Source organism: Octopus bimaculoides, chromosome 1 (assembly GCF_046866305.1).
Source record: "Octopus bimaculoides isolate indiv1 chromosome 1, ASM4686630v1, whole genome shotgun sequence".
NCBI lineage: Eukaryota > Metazoa > Mollusca > Cephalopoda > Octopoda > Octopodidae > Octopus > Octopus bimaculoides.
Genome location: NC_142928.1, coordinates 804,643 through 825,023, shown reverse-complemented (window position 1 = coordinate 825,023; position 20,381 = coordinate 804,643). Strand labels below are relative to the sequence as shown.

General features: G+C 40.1%; 1 protein-coding gene across 2 annotated transcripts in view; it reads left to right on the top strand.

Annotated features, from left to right (window-relative positions):
• The window catches only part of LOC106881984 (serine/threonine-protein kinase 36), a 177,170-nt gene that overhangs the window by 27,031 nt on the left and 129,758 nt on the right, over positions 1–20,381 (top strand). For both annotated transcript variants that reach the window (XM_089347358.1, XM_089347369.1), the window contains 4 exons: positions 7,461–7,613; positions 11,413–11,633; positions 12,774–12,873; positions 17,453–17,550. In XM_089347358.1, the coding sequence (XP_089203484.1) occupies positions 7,461–7,613; positions 11,413–11,633; positions 12,774–12,873; positions 17,453–17,550 (572 nt within the window). The remainder of the gene's footprint in view (positions 1–7,460; positions 7,614–11,412; positions 11,634–12,773; positions 12,874–17,452; positions 17,551–20,381) is intronic.

Here is a 20,381-nt window from a genome sequence, read left to right as displayed (position 1 = left end):
CGAAATTTGAACTCAGAATGTAAAGACAAACGAAATACCGCTAAGCATTTCGCCCAGCGTGCTAGTGTTTCTGCCAGCTCACCGCCTTTCTGGCCTTAAATAATAATTGGTCAGCCTGAGGCTATGGTAGAAAACACTTGCCGAAGGTTCCATGCAGTGGGACTGAACCAGGAACCATGTAGTTGACACTGAGACTTTTTACCTCACAGCCACACCTGCACTTATCTAGATAAAACATTCACTGGTCTTGCAGAATCCTGCCAGGCTGAGGAAAAACTCTGGGATATATAGTTTTTCACACACCAAATCTACGAAAAGATTACATCGCATAGGATTCCGTAGCTTAATATGTTTTATTTGTGTATACATTTAGAATGATGCATAGATGCCACTTTAATTTAATTCTCTTTCAATTGCAAATACTGAGTTTTCCTTTATTTAACTTTGAAAGAAAAATGGCACAGTTGACCTTGGTGGTATTTGAGATTTTTTAAAATTATTGATTACCAATAATTCAAGAGGAATCTGGAAGCAATAAAAGCCGTTTTACTCAGATGTTTTTCCTGATTTTAGTTGCAAATTCAGGATCATTAACAGATCTGTTTCTAATGCTTATTTTGCTGATAGAAAGCCTGAAGGGAAAAAGAAAATATCTGATCTTAAAAATGAAGTTATCACATTCAGTGGCATTTGTGTAGGGAAACAAATTTAGATTGTCTCAATAGGCACAGGTGTGGCTGTGTGGTAAGAAACTTGCTTCACAACTGCATGGTTTCAGGTTCAGTCCTGCTGCATGGCACCTTGGGCATGTGTCTTCTACTATAGTTTTGTGCAGACCAAAGCCTCGTTAGTGGATTTGGTAGAAGAAACTGAAAGATTAAGGCGGCGAGCTGGCAGAATCGTTAGGGGGCCGGGTAAAATGCTTAGCAGTATTTCGTCTGCCGTTACGTTCTGAGTTCAAATTCCGCCGAGGTCGACTTTGCCTTTCATCCTTTCGGGGTCGATAGATTAAGTACCAGTTACACACTGGGGTCGATGTAATCGACTTAATCCTTTTGTCTGTCCTTGTTTGTCCCCTCTATGTTTAGCTCCTTGTGGGCAATAAAGGAATAAGAAACTGAAAGAAGCCCGTCTTACATGTGTGTGTGTGTGTGTGTGTCTCCCACCATCGCTTGACAACCGATGTTGGTGTGTTTACATCCCCATAACTTAGCGGTTTGGCAAAAGAGACCAATGGAAAAAGTACCCTGTTAAAAAAAATAAAAGATAATGCGGTCAATTCATTCAACTAAAAATTCTTTCAGATGGTGCCCCAGCATGGCCACAGTCAGATGACTGAAAGAAGTAAAACATAAAAGACCTATGTTTCTCCTAACAACCTCTCTTCCCCCTTCTCTCTCTTCTTCTCACCCTAGTTCTTCTGTCATTGCTCTCCTATTTACTCTCTTGGTCATGTTCCCCTGTATGAAGGGTTTCAATATAGAAGCAATGACCCTTAAGTTTTGCTGGGAACAAGGTAACCTTTGGTACCATGATAAAGTTCACTTTGTAAAGTGGCTTGTGCTAGGAAATTTTAATTGATTAAAATTACACCCTGGGTGAGGGTGAAAGAATTGTTATCTAAATAAATAATTCTGGTCAGGAAGGACAAGAGAAACAACTCTGGTCATCATTATTACCATTTTACTTCTGCCTAAAAATGCTGGTGCTGGTACCTCATGAAAAGCACTCGGTACATTCTGCAAAGCAGGGTTGCGAAACCAATACAGACTACTATGGAAGCTGGTGCATCCACCAACTTTACCAGCTTCCGTCAAACCATCTAACCCATGCTGGTATGGAAAATAGATGAAGATCATGATGTTATCTCCAATTATTTATTAATCATTTCATAGAGTATGCCGGATACTTTATAGTTTGTGGGGTTGTCATGTCCTCAACAACACTAAAGGTTCCTCTTGATCCTGTGGTGTCTCTTTCTAATTAACTGAAATTAATTAAGAATATGCATTTGGGAAGGGAGTCATATCTGTGGTATTTTATTGACAACTCTTGACATTATTTACATTTTTTACATTTGATGGATATTTGTCCTCATCTTCTTTGTTGTTAACTCAACGTTTCAGCTGATATACTCTCCAGCCTTCATCAGGTATCTTGAGGAAATTTCGAACCTAGGTTCTCATTCCTAAGGTATTTTTCGATGTTATTATTATCATTATTATTCAGGTCACTGCCTGGAATAGAACTCGGAATCTTGGGGTTAGTAGCCATAAATCCTGGTAGTTTACTGGTTATGACGATGAAGGTTCCAGTTGATCTGAGCAACAGAACAGCTTACTCATGAAACTTAAGTGCAAGTGGCTGAGCATTCCACAGACACGCCATACGCTTTAGTTCCCAGGAAGATTCAGCATGACACAGAATACAACATCGTTGGTCTTTCTAATCATTTTTAATAGTTGAGAAGACTGGCACAACGTAGTATAAAGTGTGTGGAGGCACAATGGCCCGGTGGTTAGGGCAGCGGACTCACAGTTGTAGGATTGCAGTTTCGATTCTCAGACCAGGCGTTTTGAGTGTTTATTGAGCTAAAACACCTGAAGTTCCACAAGGCTTCGGCAGGGGATGGTGGCGAACCCTGCTGTACTCTTTCACCACAACTTCCTCCCACTCTTTCTTTCTGTTTCTGTTGTGCCTGTATTTCAAAGGGGCCAGCCTTGTCACACTCTGTGTCATGCTGAATCTCCCCAACAACTACGTTAAGGGTCCATGTGTCTGTGGAGTGCTCAGCCACTTGTACGTTAATTTCACGAGCAGGCTGTTCCGTTGATCGGATCAACTGGAACCCTCGTTCTCATAACCGACGGAGTGCCAACCAACCAATATAAAGTGTGTTGCTCAAGGATACAACACCTTACTGAGAATTGAACTCACAGCCTTACTATCATAAGCCAAATATCCAAACCACTACGCTATGTGTCTTCACTCAGCTTAATCATAGTGTAACTTGTGAAATCCAGATTTTACAATCATTAGAGATACTCATTTAGAGTAAATTACGGAAACCAAATGTAGTTTCTTATGAATTCAACAATTAAATTAAATTTATAATTAGCTTTGGGATTAATCATCAAATATGGTATTTATATTGAACTGGGGAATTTGTGTAACTATAAAGCTTGAAGAAAATTACAAATATCCTGTGGGTCTCAAACCCACATCTTGCTGCCGTTTCAATGTAATCACCAATATTCTCATTGGATTCCTCTCAGAATATTTAAAACCCTCACTGCACTGATTAAATTTTTGCTGATGATATTATAAACTAATTAGTCACATGCAAATCGCTTCTTGCAACCTCTTTCTGTTGGCCAGTAAAAAAATATGATGTGCATATACTGCATCATATGAAATGTGGAGAATTTTGAAAACACCCCTACTTTCAAAAGTGAGTTGGCTCAGTTCCTGTGTCACATGAACAGAACTGAGTATACTTGGCTCCCCACACAGTAAATCATCATCACCACCATCATCGTTTAACATCCGCTTTCCATGCTGGCATGGGTTGGACAGTTTGACTGAGGACTGGCAAGCCAGGAGGCTGCACCAGGCTCCAATCTGATCTGGCAAGGTTTCTACAGCTGGATGCCCTTCCTAATGCCAACCACTCTGAGAGTGTAGTGAGTGCTTTTTACGTGTCACCGGCACAGAGCCACTCAGGCGGCACTGGCATCGACCACGCTCAAATGGTGCTTTTTACATGTCACCAGCACTGGAGCCAGTCAGGTGGCACTAGATTGACCATGCTCGAATGGTGCTTTTTACGTGCCACTGGCACAGGAGCCAGTAAGGCGGCAGGCAACGCCCATGCTCGAATGGTGCTTTTTATGTGCTACCGGCACAGGAGTCAGTCAGGCAGCACTGGCAATGACCACACCTAAATGGTACATTTTACATGTCACTGGTATGGGAGCCAGTCGGGCGGCACTGGCAATGACCACACCTAAATGGTGCTTTTTACATTCCACTAGCATGAGAGCCAGTCAGGTAGTACTGGCAATGACCACACTCAAATAGTGCTTTTTAAGTGGCTCCCTTGTCTCATCCTAGCAAATTTGGAGTCCTGCACGACACCAGCCAAAGCTAGAATATTCCAATCCATTATTCTATTTAACCGTTTTACTGTGAATGAAAGACAGATAATCTATTGGTCGGCTTCATTGTATGAGTTGCATTTGTTTGAATTAATATCTGAAATAATGGGTTTCCTTTAAAAAAAAAACAACCTATTTTCATTATTTTTATATCATTTGTTTCAGCAGAATTTCTTTCATATTGCAGAGAGTCCTAATGGGAAAATAATGTGTGTGTGTGTGTGTGTTTGTGTATATGTTTGTGTGTGTGTGTATGTGTGTATATATGTGTGGTTGTGTGTGTGTGGTTGTGTATGTATATATATGCGTGTGTGTATGTATATGTGTATGTGTATGTATATGTTTGTGTGCGTGTATATATGTGTGTGGTTGTGTGTATGTATATGTTTGTGTGTATATGTTTGTGCGTATATGTGTGGTTGTGTATGTATATATATGCGTGTGTGTATATATGTGTGTTTGTGTGTATGTATATATGCTTTTGTGTGTGTGTATATGTCTGTAGATATGAATGTGTGTATGTTTGTGTATGCATGTATCACACACACACACACACACACATACACATGCAAATTAGATTTCACAATACTTCTTTCCCCCCTCCCCCCATTTCTCCATATTGATCTATTTATGCTAGAATCCTGTTGTTTTACCATCTATGTCTCCTTTGATTGTAATAAATCAATTTATTTCATGAATATTTAGGTAGAGCAAAATACCTGCGAGCACAATCTGCAGAAATAACGCAAAAATGTCTGAGACAAAAATAACGTGTTTTTTTGGATAGTAACTATTTACCGTTATTTATATTTACATATGGTTCATGTTGCACTTGTCCCTAACTAGGCAGGTTGTTACTTATAGAAACTATATTGTTACCACCACCACCACCACTTCCAACATTGCCACAAACATCACCACCACCACCACCATCACAACCAATAACATCACTGTCGTCGTCGTTGTCGTTTTTTTCGTCGTCATCAACATTGTCAAAACCACATCAATATCCATTAAATGTAATTTACAAGCAATTTTTATATGCTTCCTGTTGTTCTTCTCACAACATCGTCTCGGTTGTATAATACATACAGAAATAGGCGCACGAGTGGCTGTGTGGTAAGTAGCTTGCATACCAACCACATGGTTCTGGGTTCAGTCCTACTGCGTGGCACCTTAGGCAAGTGTCTTCTACTATAGTCTCAGGCTGACCAAAGCCTTGTGGGTGTATTTGGTAGATGGAAACTGGAAGAAGCCCGTCGTATATGTATGTATATATATGTGTGTGTGTGTATATGTTGGTGTGTCTATGTTTGTCTCCCCAACATCGCTTGACAACCGATGCTGGTGTGTTTACGTCCCCGTAACTTAGCAGTTCGACAAAAGAGACCGATAGAATAAGTACTAGGCTTACAAAGAATAACCTCTGGGGTCGATTTGCTCAACTAAAGGTGGTGCTCCAGCACGGCCACAGTCAAATGAGTGAAACAAGTAAAAGAAAAAGAATAAAGAACAAAAATACTTAAGAACAATGATGTGCAGCCTGCAAAGCAGTTGTTATTAAATGTTTCAATCGTCGGGTAATATGGCTGTGCTTGTGAAGACCTGCTGAGCTGAGCGAAAGCGTAGTCGTGGCCAATGCCAGTGCCATCTGAGTGGCACCTGTGCTGAGGGCACGTAAAAAGTGCCGTTTGAGTGTTGGGCCTCATGGAGACAGTGACAGGTGTCCAAGACCTTTGGCGATATACCATGCTTGTGTAGACCTGTCAAGCCAAGTGAGACCAGAGTTGTGGCCGATGCTGGTGTCAGGTCAATAACACCCATGCTGGTGGCACATAAAAAAAAACACCCACTATCTTCTTGGAGTGATTGGCATTAGGAAGGGCATCTAGCCATAGAAACCTTGGCATATCAGATCGGAACCAGGTGCAGCCCCACTTGGTTACCAATTTCGGTCAAACTGTCCAACCCATGCCAACATGGAAAGCAGGCTTTAAAATGATGATGGTAATGGAGTTGGAGCACTGTTTCAAGGTTTCAAGAATTAGAAGCTGCCGCTTGTACTGAAGCTTGTTGGTGCCTTGTAAAAAGCACCCAGTCCACTCTGTAAAATGGTTGGTATTACGAAGTACATCTAGCTGTGCAAACCATATCAAATCAGACGGTGGAACTTGGTGCAGTACCATCAAACCATCCAACCCATGCCAGTATGGAAGACAGATGTTAAATGCAGAAGATGAAGAGCAACTTTCTGTTGCCAAATCCAAGCTCACAAGTTGAAACCATTAATGGAAACTTACGAGACATTTGTTAATTATATGATGCTCCTACTGTTTACAGAATTGATCTGTACCTACACATGGTATCTTTCATTGGTTTATACCAAAGCAAGTACCATTGCCTAACCCTGTCCTATGGGACAATGGCATAGTGAATATAAGCATTGATTAAATGTCAAGTGTTGCAGATTACTTAGTGGGTATGAGTTCAATCTCTGGCTTGAGTGAAATGAGAAAATTTCATTACAAATTCAAGAATAACTGATACAAGAATATTCCTGGTATGGACCCCGTGGATGACAACAACCTACCCTCATGGATTGAATAAACGATTCATTTCCAAATTTTAAAGATTATTGAATTATTGAACGTTAATATTGGTTTCAAATTTTAGCACAAGGCCAGCAATTTCAAAGGAGGGGATTAAGTTGACTACATTGACCCCTGTGTATGACTGGTACTTATTTTATTGACCCCCAAAAGGATAAAAGGCAAAATCGACCTTGGTGGAATTTGAACTCAGAATATAAAGACAGACAAAATGTTACTGTCTCGCCTGGCATGGGAATGATTTCTGCCATCTCGCAGCCGTATTGAATACGAATATGGAAACTCTTGAAGAAAGCTGAAGAATACAACGGCTGAAACATTAAAGCTATAAAACCCAAGATGAAGATTTTAGGTTTGAGGGTCTTAAGTTCCATCCCCTAATTATCCCTACCAACATTGTCCTAGTAAATAACTTGTTTTCAAAAGTTCTGAATTAAAATCTTCCACCAAACCTTAGTCACAATTTATGTTTCTAATACTAGCTTAATGGTAACTAAGCTAGTTACCATTACATAACTAAGGTATTTTACTAAATTCTTTGTTAATGTTTAAAATTAACTGAAAGAAACATAAGGTTAAAATTACTAATTTGATTTCGAAATTGATGTTATTGAATTTGTCTTCAATTAGGACTTTTATCTTAAAAACATTACAAAATATTAATTACATTTTCTTCTCTTTTTTTAACTTGCAGCTTCAGAATATAAGTCATAAATCTATGATTCCACTTGCGAACAACACAGAACCTGAGAAAGAGCAAGTGAATTTGGTACAGAGTTGTAAAGATGCTTCTGTAAAGAAAAGTGTTCGTAAAAGCAACATTGAGAATGTTTTCTTAGAAACTGAGGTGAGTAAAATACATTTTCTAAACTACTTTTGATTATTCTTGTAGTGGCTTCTTCAAAATTTCAGCCAATGCTGGTGGTAAGCTGTATTTTGTGCACCGTTGAGCGTGATCATTGCCAGAGCAGTTGTCTGGCTCCCGTGCCAGTGGCACATAAATAGCACCATTTGAGTGTGATCGATACCAGTGTTGTCTTACTGGCACTGGTGCCGGTGGCACGTGAAGAAACAGTTGTTGCCAGTGCTGCTGGACTGGCACTCGTGCTGGTGGCCCGTAAAAAGCACCCACTATACTCTCGGAGTGGTTGGCGTTAGGAAGGGCTGTAGAAACTCTGCCAGATCAGATTGGAGCCTGGTGCAGCCATCTGGTTCACCAGTCCTCAGTCAAATCGTCCAACCCATGCTAGCATGGAAAGCGGACATTAAACGATGATGATGATGATGATTGTTGGTGGGGTTGCCCAAGTAGGATGGGTATGAATTACAATGGAGCTAAATTAGTATTTGTCCCCAAATATTGTTATTTCTTTGTGTTGGTCAAATGTATAGCTTGTAAGTACTATTAGAATGTTTGTACAGTTTTTTGTTTTCTTTACAATATCTACTATGTTGTCAACAGACTTAGTTGTGTGGTTAAGAACCTTACTTTTCAACCATATGGTTTTGGGTTCAGTCTCACTGTGCAGCACTTTGGACAAGTGTCTTCTATGATAGCTCCGAGCTGACAAAATCCTTGTGAGTGTATTTGGTAGATAGAAACTGTGTGGAAGCTTTGTGTCTGTATTTGTTCCGCACACCACTTTATATCTGGTGTTGGTTTATTTACATCCCTGTAAGTACCAGACTTCAAAAATAAGTACTGGGGGCAATTTGACTCAGCTTCTCTAGATAGTCCTTTCGTATGGCTGCAGTCCAATGACTGAAACAAATAAAATATTAAAGGTGGTATCTTCTACGTATGTAGCTTAAAAAAAAGACCTTCATCCAATTGCTCCAATGACTTGAATTAAACCAAGCAGCTTTCAAAACCACTTCAGTCTTAAAAATGGAGATGCATATTGGAATAATGAATCACACATATATATATAGGCGTAGGAGTGGCTGTGTGGTAAGTAGCTTGCTTACCGACCACATGGTTCCGGGTTCAGTCCCACTGCATGGCACCTTGGGCAAATGTCTTCTACTATAGCTTCGCACCAACCAAAGCCTTGTGAGTGGATTTGGTAGACGGAAACTGAAAGAAGCCCGTTGTATATATGTACATATATATATATATATATATATATATATATATATATATATATATATATATATATATTTGTATGTGTGTGTGTATATGTTTGTGTGTCTGTGTTTGTCTCCCCAACATTGCTTGACAACCGATGCTGGTGTGTTTACGTCCCCATAACTTAGCGGTTCGGCAAAAGAAACTGATAGAATAAGTACTAGGCTTACAAAGAATAAGTCTTGGGGTCGATGTGCTCGACTAAAGGCGGTGCTCCAGTATGTTCACAATCAAATGACTGAAACAAGTAAAAAAAAAAAAAATAAATATGTCTATATGAAGCAGTCCTAATGGGTAATGGTGGTCACAGCTGGAAAGCTTGTTGAAGGATAAGTTGTCAATAAACAAATATTTCTTGTAGAAGCTCCACAAGCTGTCCTTTATTGTAATCAATTGATTATATTTCAATATTTGAACTACATTCGGACGCAAAATAAAAGCAAGTCAATAACAGAAATATTTTACCAATTTTCTAGAATTAACCAAATGGCATTCGGTGGAATGGCTGATATTCCCTCAAAGAAATTACCCAATAATCACTAAATTCAATTCTAGTTGCTTATATTATGGCAAGGATTGGTATCTATTATTTTAATTAATTCTTCAAATGGTTGCAATATCTTCTGTTTGGATTTGGGACTCAGCTTTCCGAATTCTAGAATTAAATTAAGACATTTCTTTTGTTCTTGTCAACTAATTTCCTCTTATTTTTTTTTTTTATCTTTTACCTTTTTTTGTTTCAGTCATTAGGTTGTGGCCATACTGGGGCACTGCCTTGAAAGATTTTTTGTTGAATGAATTGACCTTTGGTCTTTTTGGTTTTATTTTAAGCCTGGTACTTATTCTGTTGGTCTCTTTTGCCAAACTGCTAAGTTACGGAGATGTAAACACATCAGCATCGGTTGTCAAGCAGCAATGGAACTCAAACACACACACACACACACACACACACACACACACACACACACGATGGGCTTCTTTCAGTTTCTGTCTACCAAACCAAATCTACTCACAAGTCTTTGAGGATATACAAGGAGTGTTCATTCAAGATTTCCCCTGAACCACTTCTGGTTATTGCAGGAAATGGAACTTGTACAGGTATAATCATGCATGTCTCTACATGTCACATTGTGAATTACAGCTTTCCACTAGTATTCATTTGTCTTTTATGGCTGCTGAAATGAACCAAGGTGTTATAATGGAGGCAGTTGAATACAGATCAGTGATCAGGTTCTTATAGTTGAAAGGTTGTATCTCAAAAGAGACTTTCGATGAGATGAAAGAAGTTTATGGTGATGATGCACCAACATACGACATAGTCAAGCACTGGCACCACCAGTTCAAATGTGGTCGGACATCAGCAGAAACTGCTCCCATTCCTGGATGACCACATTCCACTATTGATGATGACACCATTCATAAAATGGAAGCCGCCATTTTGGAGGATTGCCACATAACTATTTGGCACCTAACCCAAGAAGTGAAGATAAGTGTAGGGTCCATGGAAAAAATCATTCACAACCATTTGCACATGTAGAAGCTGTCTGCATGATGGGTTCCCTGGATGCTCACATCTTTTCAGAAGCAGGAAGGAGTTGATTGCTCCCTGGCTCTTTTGGCAATATGCCAAGAAAACAAAGAGGATTTTTTCAGTTGAGTTATCACACAGGATGAAATGTGGGTCCATCACTATGATCCTGAGACTAAAGTCCAGTTGAAGCAATGGAAGCATGATAACTCACCACCTCCAAAGAAGGCTCATGTCCAACCCTCAACAGGCAAGGTGATGCTCACAGTCTTTTGGGACCAGTGCAGAATAGTAATGATGGGTCTTCTGGTAAAGGGCACCACAATTAATGGAGCATATTATGCTTCTCTGATGCAGAAATTGCAGGGCACCACCAAAACAGAGAGGCGTGGCATACTGACCAAAGGAGTCCACCTTCTCCAAGATAATTCCCCAGTTCACAATGTGCATGTTGTCCAGATGAAACCACACTGCTGCGGCTTTGAAATCCTTCCTCATCCCCCCTTACTCTCCCAACCTCACACCATCTGACTTCCACCTCTTTCCAGCCATGAAGTCTTTTTTGAAGGGAAAATACTTTTCAGATGATGATGAACTTATTTCCGAGGTAAAGTCTTGGCTCCAGACACAACCTACCAACTTCTACAGATGAGGTCTTCAGAGCTACATAAAGCAATGGTAGAAGTGTATCACCATTGGTAGTGTCTATGTAGAGAAGGACTAATAATTATGCCAAATTTTGTGTACCCCAGTCCTTGGGAAGTGGGTCAAGGGAAATCTTTAATGAACACCCCTTGTAGTAGAAAACACTTGCCCAAGGTGCCATGCAGTGGGATTGAACTCAGAAGCATTTGGTTGGGAAGCAAGCTTCTTACAGCACATCCACACCTGCACCTATTATTATTTTTTATTTCCATTTTCTTTCATTCTGTGATGTTGTTGTGTGTATCAGTTTTCTTCAATCTGTTATCAAAACTGTTTAAATTTCAGGATACTGACAGTGATGAAGAGTGGCAAGGTCTTATAGGAACCACCGAACTTGAGAGTAACCCTCAACAGGCATTAATACTATTGCAAGAAAGCCGATTTCATAAGAAACTGGAAGCTCGGCTTCAGACTGGTTATAAACAGGTACTTGATGGAATGCTTGAAGGGGCTTCTCGTTTCCGAACTGCTCTTCATGTCTGCAACAATTTGATTGTGCTAAACTGGTAAGTTGTCAGAAGTTTTGCTTACAATAAGTCTCCGCTTTTCTTTTTTTGATGTGTATTTACAATCTAAGAATTTGTATCCTTCGAACGCATTACAGTTGTCATGTGGAAATAATTTTCAGTTTTGTTTTTTGTCCTGTGAATTTGTATTTTGTCAAAGAGGTAGTCCCAGAAAGACATGGGACGAGGCGGTGAAGGATGACCTTTGAACTTTGGGCCTCATGGAGGCAGTGACTAGTGACTGAGGCCAATGATGATATGCTGTGCTTGAGAAGACCCATCAAGCCGAGTGAAATCGTAGTTGGGGGCCGATGCTGGTGTCATGTAACTTCCACTTGTGCCAGTGGCACATAAAAAGTACCTTTCGAGTGTTGGGCCTCATGAAGACAAAGTGGTCGATGCCAGTGGCATGTAAAATGCATCTTTTGAGTGCTGGGCTTCACGGAGGCAATGATGAATGACCGAGATCTTTGGCATTGTGCCGTCCTTGAGAAGAAGACGCATCAAGCCAAGTGAAATCATAGTCATGGCAGATACTGGTGTCATGCAAATGGCACTCGTGCCGGTGGCCCACAAAAGCACCAATTACACTTTCAGAGGGGTTGGCGTTAGGAAGGGCATCCAGCCATAGAAAACCATGCCAAATCAGAGTGGACTGCACACATGCACGCACATACTTGCACACATGCACTTACACACGCACACTTGCAATCACACACATACACATGTGCACATGCACACACGTGCATATGCACACACACACACACATGTGCACTTGCACAAGCACACACATGCACATACACATGCACACTCACACACATGCGCACTTGCACACACACACACACACACACATGCACACACACACACACACACACACACACACAATTAGCTGGTTTTTCTCACATGGAACTGCTAAAAAGCTACATGTTGCTGTGAATAAAACCAACGCCAGTTTTCCTCACTTTCCACTGCTTCCATCCTCGCCCTTAAAGAATATCTGTACCAAGTCAACCCCTCTTGTACCTAAGTGACTATTTAGCTCTCATGTAAGCCCTTGTTTGCCTTACTTTATACGAAATGCAAATTTTGGATAATACTATGAATCAATTTCAAGAATATTATTTTCTCTGTTACTTCCAGTGATGTTAAACTGATCCTTGATTTCTGCGTAGCTGTATCAGTTCCGAAATTCATATTAAAGACAATAGCAGCCATAATTGACAATTCTGATGTAAAACAGGTAAATTCAAATTGATTTATAGATTGAAATGTATAAAACAATGTAAAGAGGTTTCAAAGAATTTATGGTTAAGCAGAATGGCATACCGCTGGTTCTGCAGCTTTGAAAAGTGGCATTAATCTCAATTTCTTGCCTGGAAAGCTAAATGGGAAGATTCATTAGTATCCTCATTATCTTCATTGCCATTTTATGTCTGCTTTTTCACGCCATCATGGGTCGGTTGAGTTGTTGTAGTTTAGTCTGCCATGACCTGAATTAGCCTGGATTGTCCTTTTACGCAGGTTGCAGATCATATCTCATTTTATATTTAACATGGTCGCTATGGTTACAGGGCTGGATTAAGACCCATCGAGGCCCTAAGCACTTAAAAGATTTTGGTGCCCCCAAAATAAATTTTCATTTTCCAAAACAAAACAATAAGAAGGAAAATAATGTTTATCTTTGTCTACTTCCACTTTATGTATATTTAAAAAGCTTCCTCCTACTTTTCTGAATTGCAAAGTCTTTGATCAGACCCTCAAAATTGATCTTAGGTAACACATCTGCATCTATGCTTAGTGGAGATAGACATCCCAAGTATTATTTTATCAAGTTTAAAGTGATTTCTTTTGTGCCATAAACCATTTACCATTTCTATGGTGCCTCCTCCTTCCCTTGAGGCCCTAAGCATGTGCTTAGTTTACTTAATGGCTAATCCAGCACTGTATGGTTGGATACCCTTCCTATCACCAGTGATTTCTGACAAGTACTGGATGCATTTTATCATGGCACCAGCATTAGAGAGGTTGTCTTGTTCCCAGTAAGAATACAGTCCTCACTAGTACATTGTTGTCTTTGTTCATCCATTCGTTGCTATTCGAGAAGTTGTCTTGAACGTCTTACACTAAAATGTCTTCTCTTCTGTGCATTATCTCTTTTCGTCCACTTCTTTCTTTCCTATGCAATTCTTCAAGAAAGAAAGAGGGAGTGATAAAAGGGAGCACAAGGGAAGGTTGTGAATACGTGAGAGGGTTACAGGAGGGAGAGAAAAATGAATGGGAGAGAGAAAGTGGTGGACAGTTACAGGATGGTTGGATGATAGGAGGGAAAGATGGATAGAAGGAAGGCAGGGCTGTGATGTTGAGAAGCTTACTTCCCAACCATGTGTTGTCTGGTTCAGTCCAGCTCCCTGTCACCTTCAGCAAGTATTTTCTACTATAGTCCTAGACTAACCAAAGCCTTGTAAGTGGATTGTGTTGACATAAATTGAACGCTTGTCGTGTGTGTGTGTGTGTGTCCTTGGCTTGTCCGCATATAATGATTGTAAACAAACATCACTATCATTCAAGTGAGGTTGTTTTTGCTTCCAGTCTTCCATGAAAAACATGTTTGGCTCTGGGGAAATATCACTTTGACTGGAAACAGGTGAAGGTTGGTGACAGGAAAAGCATCTGGTTGTAGAAAATCTACTTCAAGGAATTCTCTCTGACTCATGCAAGCATGGAAAAGTGGAGGCAAATTGATGATGATGATGTTTATGTTCAACCACACTGTGTGGCACTTAGGATAAGTGTCTTCTTGAAAAACCTTGGATTGATCAATGCCTTGTGAGCAAAATTTGGTTGGCAGAAACTGTATGGAAGCCCATCATCATCATTTAACGTCTGCTTTCCATGCTGGCAGTGGTTGGACGGTTTGCCTGAGGGCTGGCAAGCCAGAAGGCTGCACCAGGCTCCAATCTGATCTGGCAATGTTTCTACAGCTGGATGCCCTTCGTAACGGATGCCCTGTAAATGTATGGGGTGGGGAGAGAAGAGAGAAGGGGAAAGAGAAAGTGTGATTATAGGTGCACTGAAACTGATGAGATCCCAGTAGGTTGAAATCATGATTTTAAAGTGATGCAGTTTTTTGCATCATTGCAGCCTTCTGTAATGCAAAATCTTACTTGCTTCGAAGGAAGGAAAGAGGGTTCTTTATTTTAGGTTTCCACAAAATAACTGAATGCTTTGCTTATGTGGGACATGGGAATGTTTCCACTGCCCAACTGGTACCGATGTAGAGATGAACACACACACACACACTACCTTGAGGGGTTTTAGCCAAATGAATCGACCCTGGTACTTATACTCAACCCTAGTACTCATTCTCTTTTGCCAAATCACTAAATTAGGGGACACTACAAGTCAACACCAGTTGTCAAACAGCAGTGGCTAAGAAATTCACAAAAACACACACACACACACACACACACACACACACACACACACACATGTGATGGGCTTCATTTGGTTTCCATTTCCCAGCTCCACTCACAAGGCTTTGGGCAAACCAAGGTTATGGTTGAAGATGCTTGGCCAAGGTACCACACTGTGGGACTGAACCCAGAACCATGTGGCTGGGAAGCAAACTATAGCGCACAGCCAGGCATAGGAAGATTCTAAATACTACACTCTCTCTCTCTTTCCCTCTCTCTTCTTCCTTCTTTCTCGCTCTCTCTTCTCCTTTCTCTCACTCCTCCTCTTCTCTCTCTTTCTCTCCCCTCTCTCTCCTCTCTCCTCTCTCTCCTTTCTCTCACTCTCCTCTCTCTCCTTTCTCTCTCTCACTCTCTCCTCTCTCTCACTCTCTCCTCTCTCTCTCACTCTCTATCTCCTCCTCTCTCTTTCTCTCTCCCTCCTTCTCTCTCTCACTCTCTTTCTCTTTCACTCACTCTCTCACACTCTCTCTCTCACTCATCTCTCCTCTCTCCCACTCTCTCTCAGACAAACACTTAAACAAAAATGTCTCTCTCAATATTTCAGTGAAAAACATCTAAAGCTGATTTCATGTCTTGACTTCTTAGCTGTACAGTTATGATTCTATAGTATTTAATATCATCTCAATTAAACTTATTCTATGGCTATTATTCCCTACCATAATAGAACAATCTGTCTGTTATACCAGCAAGTGGGTGGCAGAAATCTCTGGGCCAAATACTCCAGGGTATTTGGAGTCCGTCTCCTTCTGTAGTCAATAAGTACTATTCAATAGAATCAATACCAGAGCGTTTGAACTCAGTTATGCCCTAGACTTCAGTACTCCACTGGAATCGGCAAAAGAATACCATAAATATGGTATTCTTCTGTTGGTTCAGTATGTTTACATGTAATGGTAATTTCTAAATGGCAGTGCGTTGGCAGAATTGTTAGCATGTCAGAGAAAATGGTTTTATTTGCAGATTTTATTCCAGCTCTTTATGTTCTGAGTTCAAGTTCTGCTGAGGTCAACTTTGCTTTTTATTTCTTTGAGATTGCTAAAATAAAATACCTGTCGAATATTGGTGTCGATGTAATTGACTTATGTCTCGAAGTTGCTGGCCTCAAACCCTGAAATCGACCAGCGTCCTGTTTAGGGAGAAGGTTGGGGTCTCAGCCATGGAAACAGGGTACCTAGCCTTAAATGCCATGAAAACTGGGTACCTAGCCTTAGATGCCATGGAATCTGGGTACCTAGCCTTATGAGTTCTAGGGCTCAAGCAAAAAAAAAAAAGATCCTTATGTAGGTACAAGGCCAAAAATTTGGGAAGTGGAGACAGTTGATATTATCGGACCCTGTATTTAAAAAAAAACACTGGCACTCCATTGACTATGATGACATGAGTTCCAGACAATCTAATCAATGGAACAGCCTGCTCATGAAATTAACATGTAAGTGGCTGAGCATCCCACAGACATGTGTATCCTTAACGTAGGTCCTCAAGGAGATTCAACACAACACAGAATGTGACAAGGCTGACCCTTTGAAATACAAGTACATCTCATATTTACCAGCTGAGTGGACTGGAGCAACGTGAAATAAAGTGTCTTTCTCAAGGACATAACGTGCCACCAGGAATTGAACTCGTGATCTTACAATTGTGAATCAAATACTCTAACCACTAAGCCACACATCTTCACTACTCCTGTACTTAACTGGTACTTTAATATACTAACTCCAGAAGGTTGAAAGGCACAGTTGACCTCACAAGGATTTGAACCCAGAGTGTAAAAGGTTGTTACTAAATATTCTTTTCTACTCTAGGCACAAGTCCCGAATTTTTTGGGGAGGGGCCCAGTTGATTAGATCGACCCCAGTAAGCAACTGGTACTCAATTTATCGACCCCAAAAGGATGAAAGGTAAAGTCGACCTCGGCGGCATTTGAACTCAGAATGTAAAGACGGAGGAAATACCGCTCAGCATTTCGCCCGGCGTGCTAACCACTCTGCCAGCTCGCCACCTTTAAAAAGATAATCTTTTCTACTCTAGGCACAAGGCCTGAAATTTTGGGGGAGCGGGGCCCTGTCGATTACATCAACCCCAGTGCGCAACTGGTGCCTAAATTACCGACCCCAAAAGAATGAAAGGCAAAGTCAACTCAGAACATAGCAACAGACATAATATCGCTAAGCATTTTGTCCAGCATGCCAGGTCATCACCTTGTCATTACTAAATATTATAAAGTAATTTGTCCAGCCCTCTGCCAATTCTGCCGCTCCACTCTCCTAACATTTTGTGTGTAATGATAATATAACTTTTCTTCTTGTTTCTTTGTCCGCTGATGTTGTATTTCCTATCCATCTCTAGCAACCTTGGTGTCAACAGATCCTCATAGATCTTGTGATGATTATAAACAGTTACTTCGATTCTAAGATCGGATGGAGTGAACAACTTGATAAAAATTTGTAAGTAGCTTTCTAGAACTTGCTTTGAAGAAAACCCACCCACCCACCCTGCTCAACACACCAAAACAAAAACAAAAAAAGGATGAAACTAAATAACTATTGCTCAGATGATTGCTAATGAAATTCTTCATTTCCTTGAATTACATGTTTCGTGCATCTAATTCTGTGTGAATGCATTTGTGTGTGTGCATGTATGTATATGCATATAAATGTACGTGTATGCCTGTATGTGCATGTATATGTGCAGCCATGCCTGCATCTGCATGTATGTTTGTGTGTGCGTGAGGGGCATATTTTGATTAGGAATAGATTTGCATGTTGTTGTTTACTTCCCATGATGCATTAAATTGCTAAAATCTCTCTTTTTGTCTTTTGTTTTTTTTTCTTCTTTTTCTGCCATCCACCTCTTTCAATCTATTCTGAATATTATCTGTTTATTTAACCTTTGTATCAAAACCAAGAGGAATTCGTGCACTCTATTTATTTCAGTTTATTCTTTCAACCCACTGTAGCATATGATTCTTTTTACTAACACTTATCTAGATTGATTTAATTTGTATAAAATCAATACGCCCTTAATCAATAAATCCATGTTGACTTTCTCAAGTTTGAACTTCTCCATTCCACCCTCCTCCCCGCAAATAACAAAATCACTCGGCACAACTCTCAGTATTTACTTTCCTTCTCTGTTTTGTTATTCTGTTTTCTATTAGAATAAGAGTTTGTGAATGTCTCATACAAACAAACAAACAAACCTGCATACATCATCATCATGACCGTTATGATCAACAATTCTCAACTGCAGCTCCTAGGGCCACATGTGGCCCTCAAGCATCCTTCCAGCAGCACCCCCGACAGTCTTCCTTCTATAAATATACTCTTTTACTTGTTTCAGTCATTTGACTGTGGCCATGCTGGAGCACTGCCTTTAGTTGAGCAAATCAACCCCAGGGCTTATTCTTTGGAAACCTAGTACTTATTCTATCGGTCTCTTTTTGCCGAGCCGCTACGTTACGGGGACATAAACACGCCACCATCGGTTGTCAAGCGATGTTGGGGGGGACAAACACAGACACACAAACATATACACACACATACATATATACATATACATGACGGGCTTCTTTCAGTTTTCGTTTACCAAATCCACTCACAAAGCTTTGGTCAGCCCAAGGCTATAGTAGAAGACACTTGCCCAAGGTGCCACGCAGTGGGAATGAATCCGGAACCATGTGGTTGGTAAGCAAGCTACTTACCACACAGCCACTCCTATAAATTTTTCTTTGACAAGTGTTTTACTTTTTTTGGGTGCAGCCCCTTAAAAAAATCCAGGTTTTGGATCTGGCCCCTGATATTAAAAAGGTTGAGAACCATTGGTCTTGATTATCTTCATTGCCATCGTTAGCATCATCATCATTGTTCTGATTGCCATCGTTACCATAATCATCATCCTCATAATAATAATGATCTTCATTGCCATCATTACCATCATCATCATCATCATCTTCATTGCCATCATTACCATCATCATCATCATCATCTTCATTGCCATCATTACCATCATCATCATCATCATCTTCATTGCCATCATTACCATCATCATCATCATCATCTTCATTGCCATCATTACCATCATCATCATCATCATCTTCATTGCCATCATTACCATCATCATCATCATCATCTTCATTGCCATCATTACCATCATCATCATCATCATCTTCATTGCCATCATTACCATCATCATCATCATCATCATCATCTTCATTGCCATCATTACCATCATCATCATCATCATCTTCATTGCCATCGTTACCATCATCATCATCATCATCTTCATTGCCATCATTACCATCATCATCATCATCATCTTCATTGCCATCATTACCATCATCATCATCATCATCTTCATTGCCATCATTACCATCATCATCATCATCATCTTCATTGCCATCATTACCATCATCATCATCATCATCTTCATTGCCATCATTACCATCATCATCATCATCATCTTCATTGCCATCATTACCATCATCATCATCATCATCATCATCTTCATTGCCATCATTACCATCATCATCATCATCATCTTCATTGCCATTGTTACCATCATCATCATCATCATCTTCATTGCCATCATTACCATCATCATCATCATCATCTTCATTGCCATCATTACCATCATCATCATCATCATCTTCATTGCCATCATTACCATCATCATCATCATCATCTTCATTGCCATCATTACCATCATCATCATCATCATCTTCATTGCCATCATTACCATCATCATCATCATCATCTTCATTGCCATCATTACCATCATCATCATCATCATCTTCATTGCCATCATTACCATCATCATCATCATCATCTTCATTGCCATCATTACCATCATCATCATCATCATCTTCATTGCCATCATTACCATCATCATCATCATCATCTTCATTGCCATCATTACCATCATCATCATCATCATCATCATCTTCATTGCCATCATTACCATCATCATCATCATCATCTTCATTGCCATCATTACCATCATCATCATCATCATCTTCATTGCCATCGTTACCATCATCATCATCATCATCTTCATTGCCATCGTTACCATCATCATCATCATCATCTTCATTGCCATTGCCATCATTACCATCATCATCATCATCATCTTCATTGCCATCGTTACCATCATCATCATCATCATCTTCATTGCCATCATCATCATCATCATCATCATCATCTTCATTGCCATCATTACCATCATCATCATCATCATCTTCATTGCCATCGTTACCATCATCATCATCATCATCTTCATT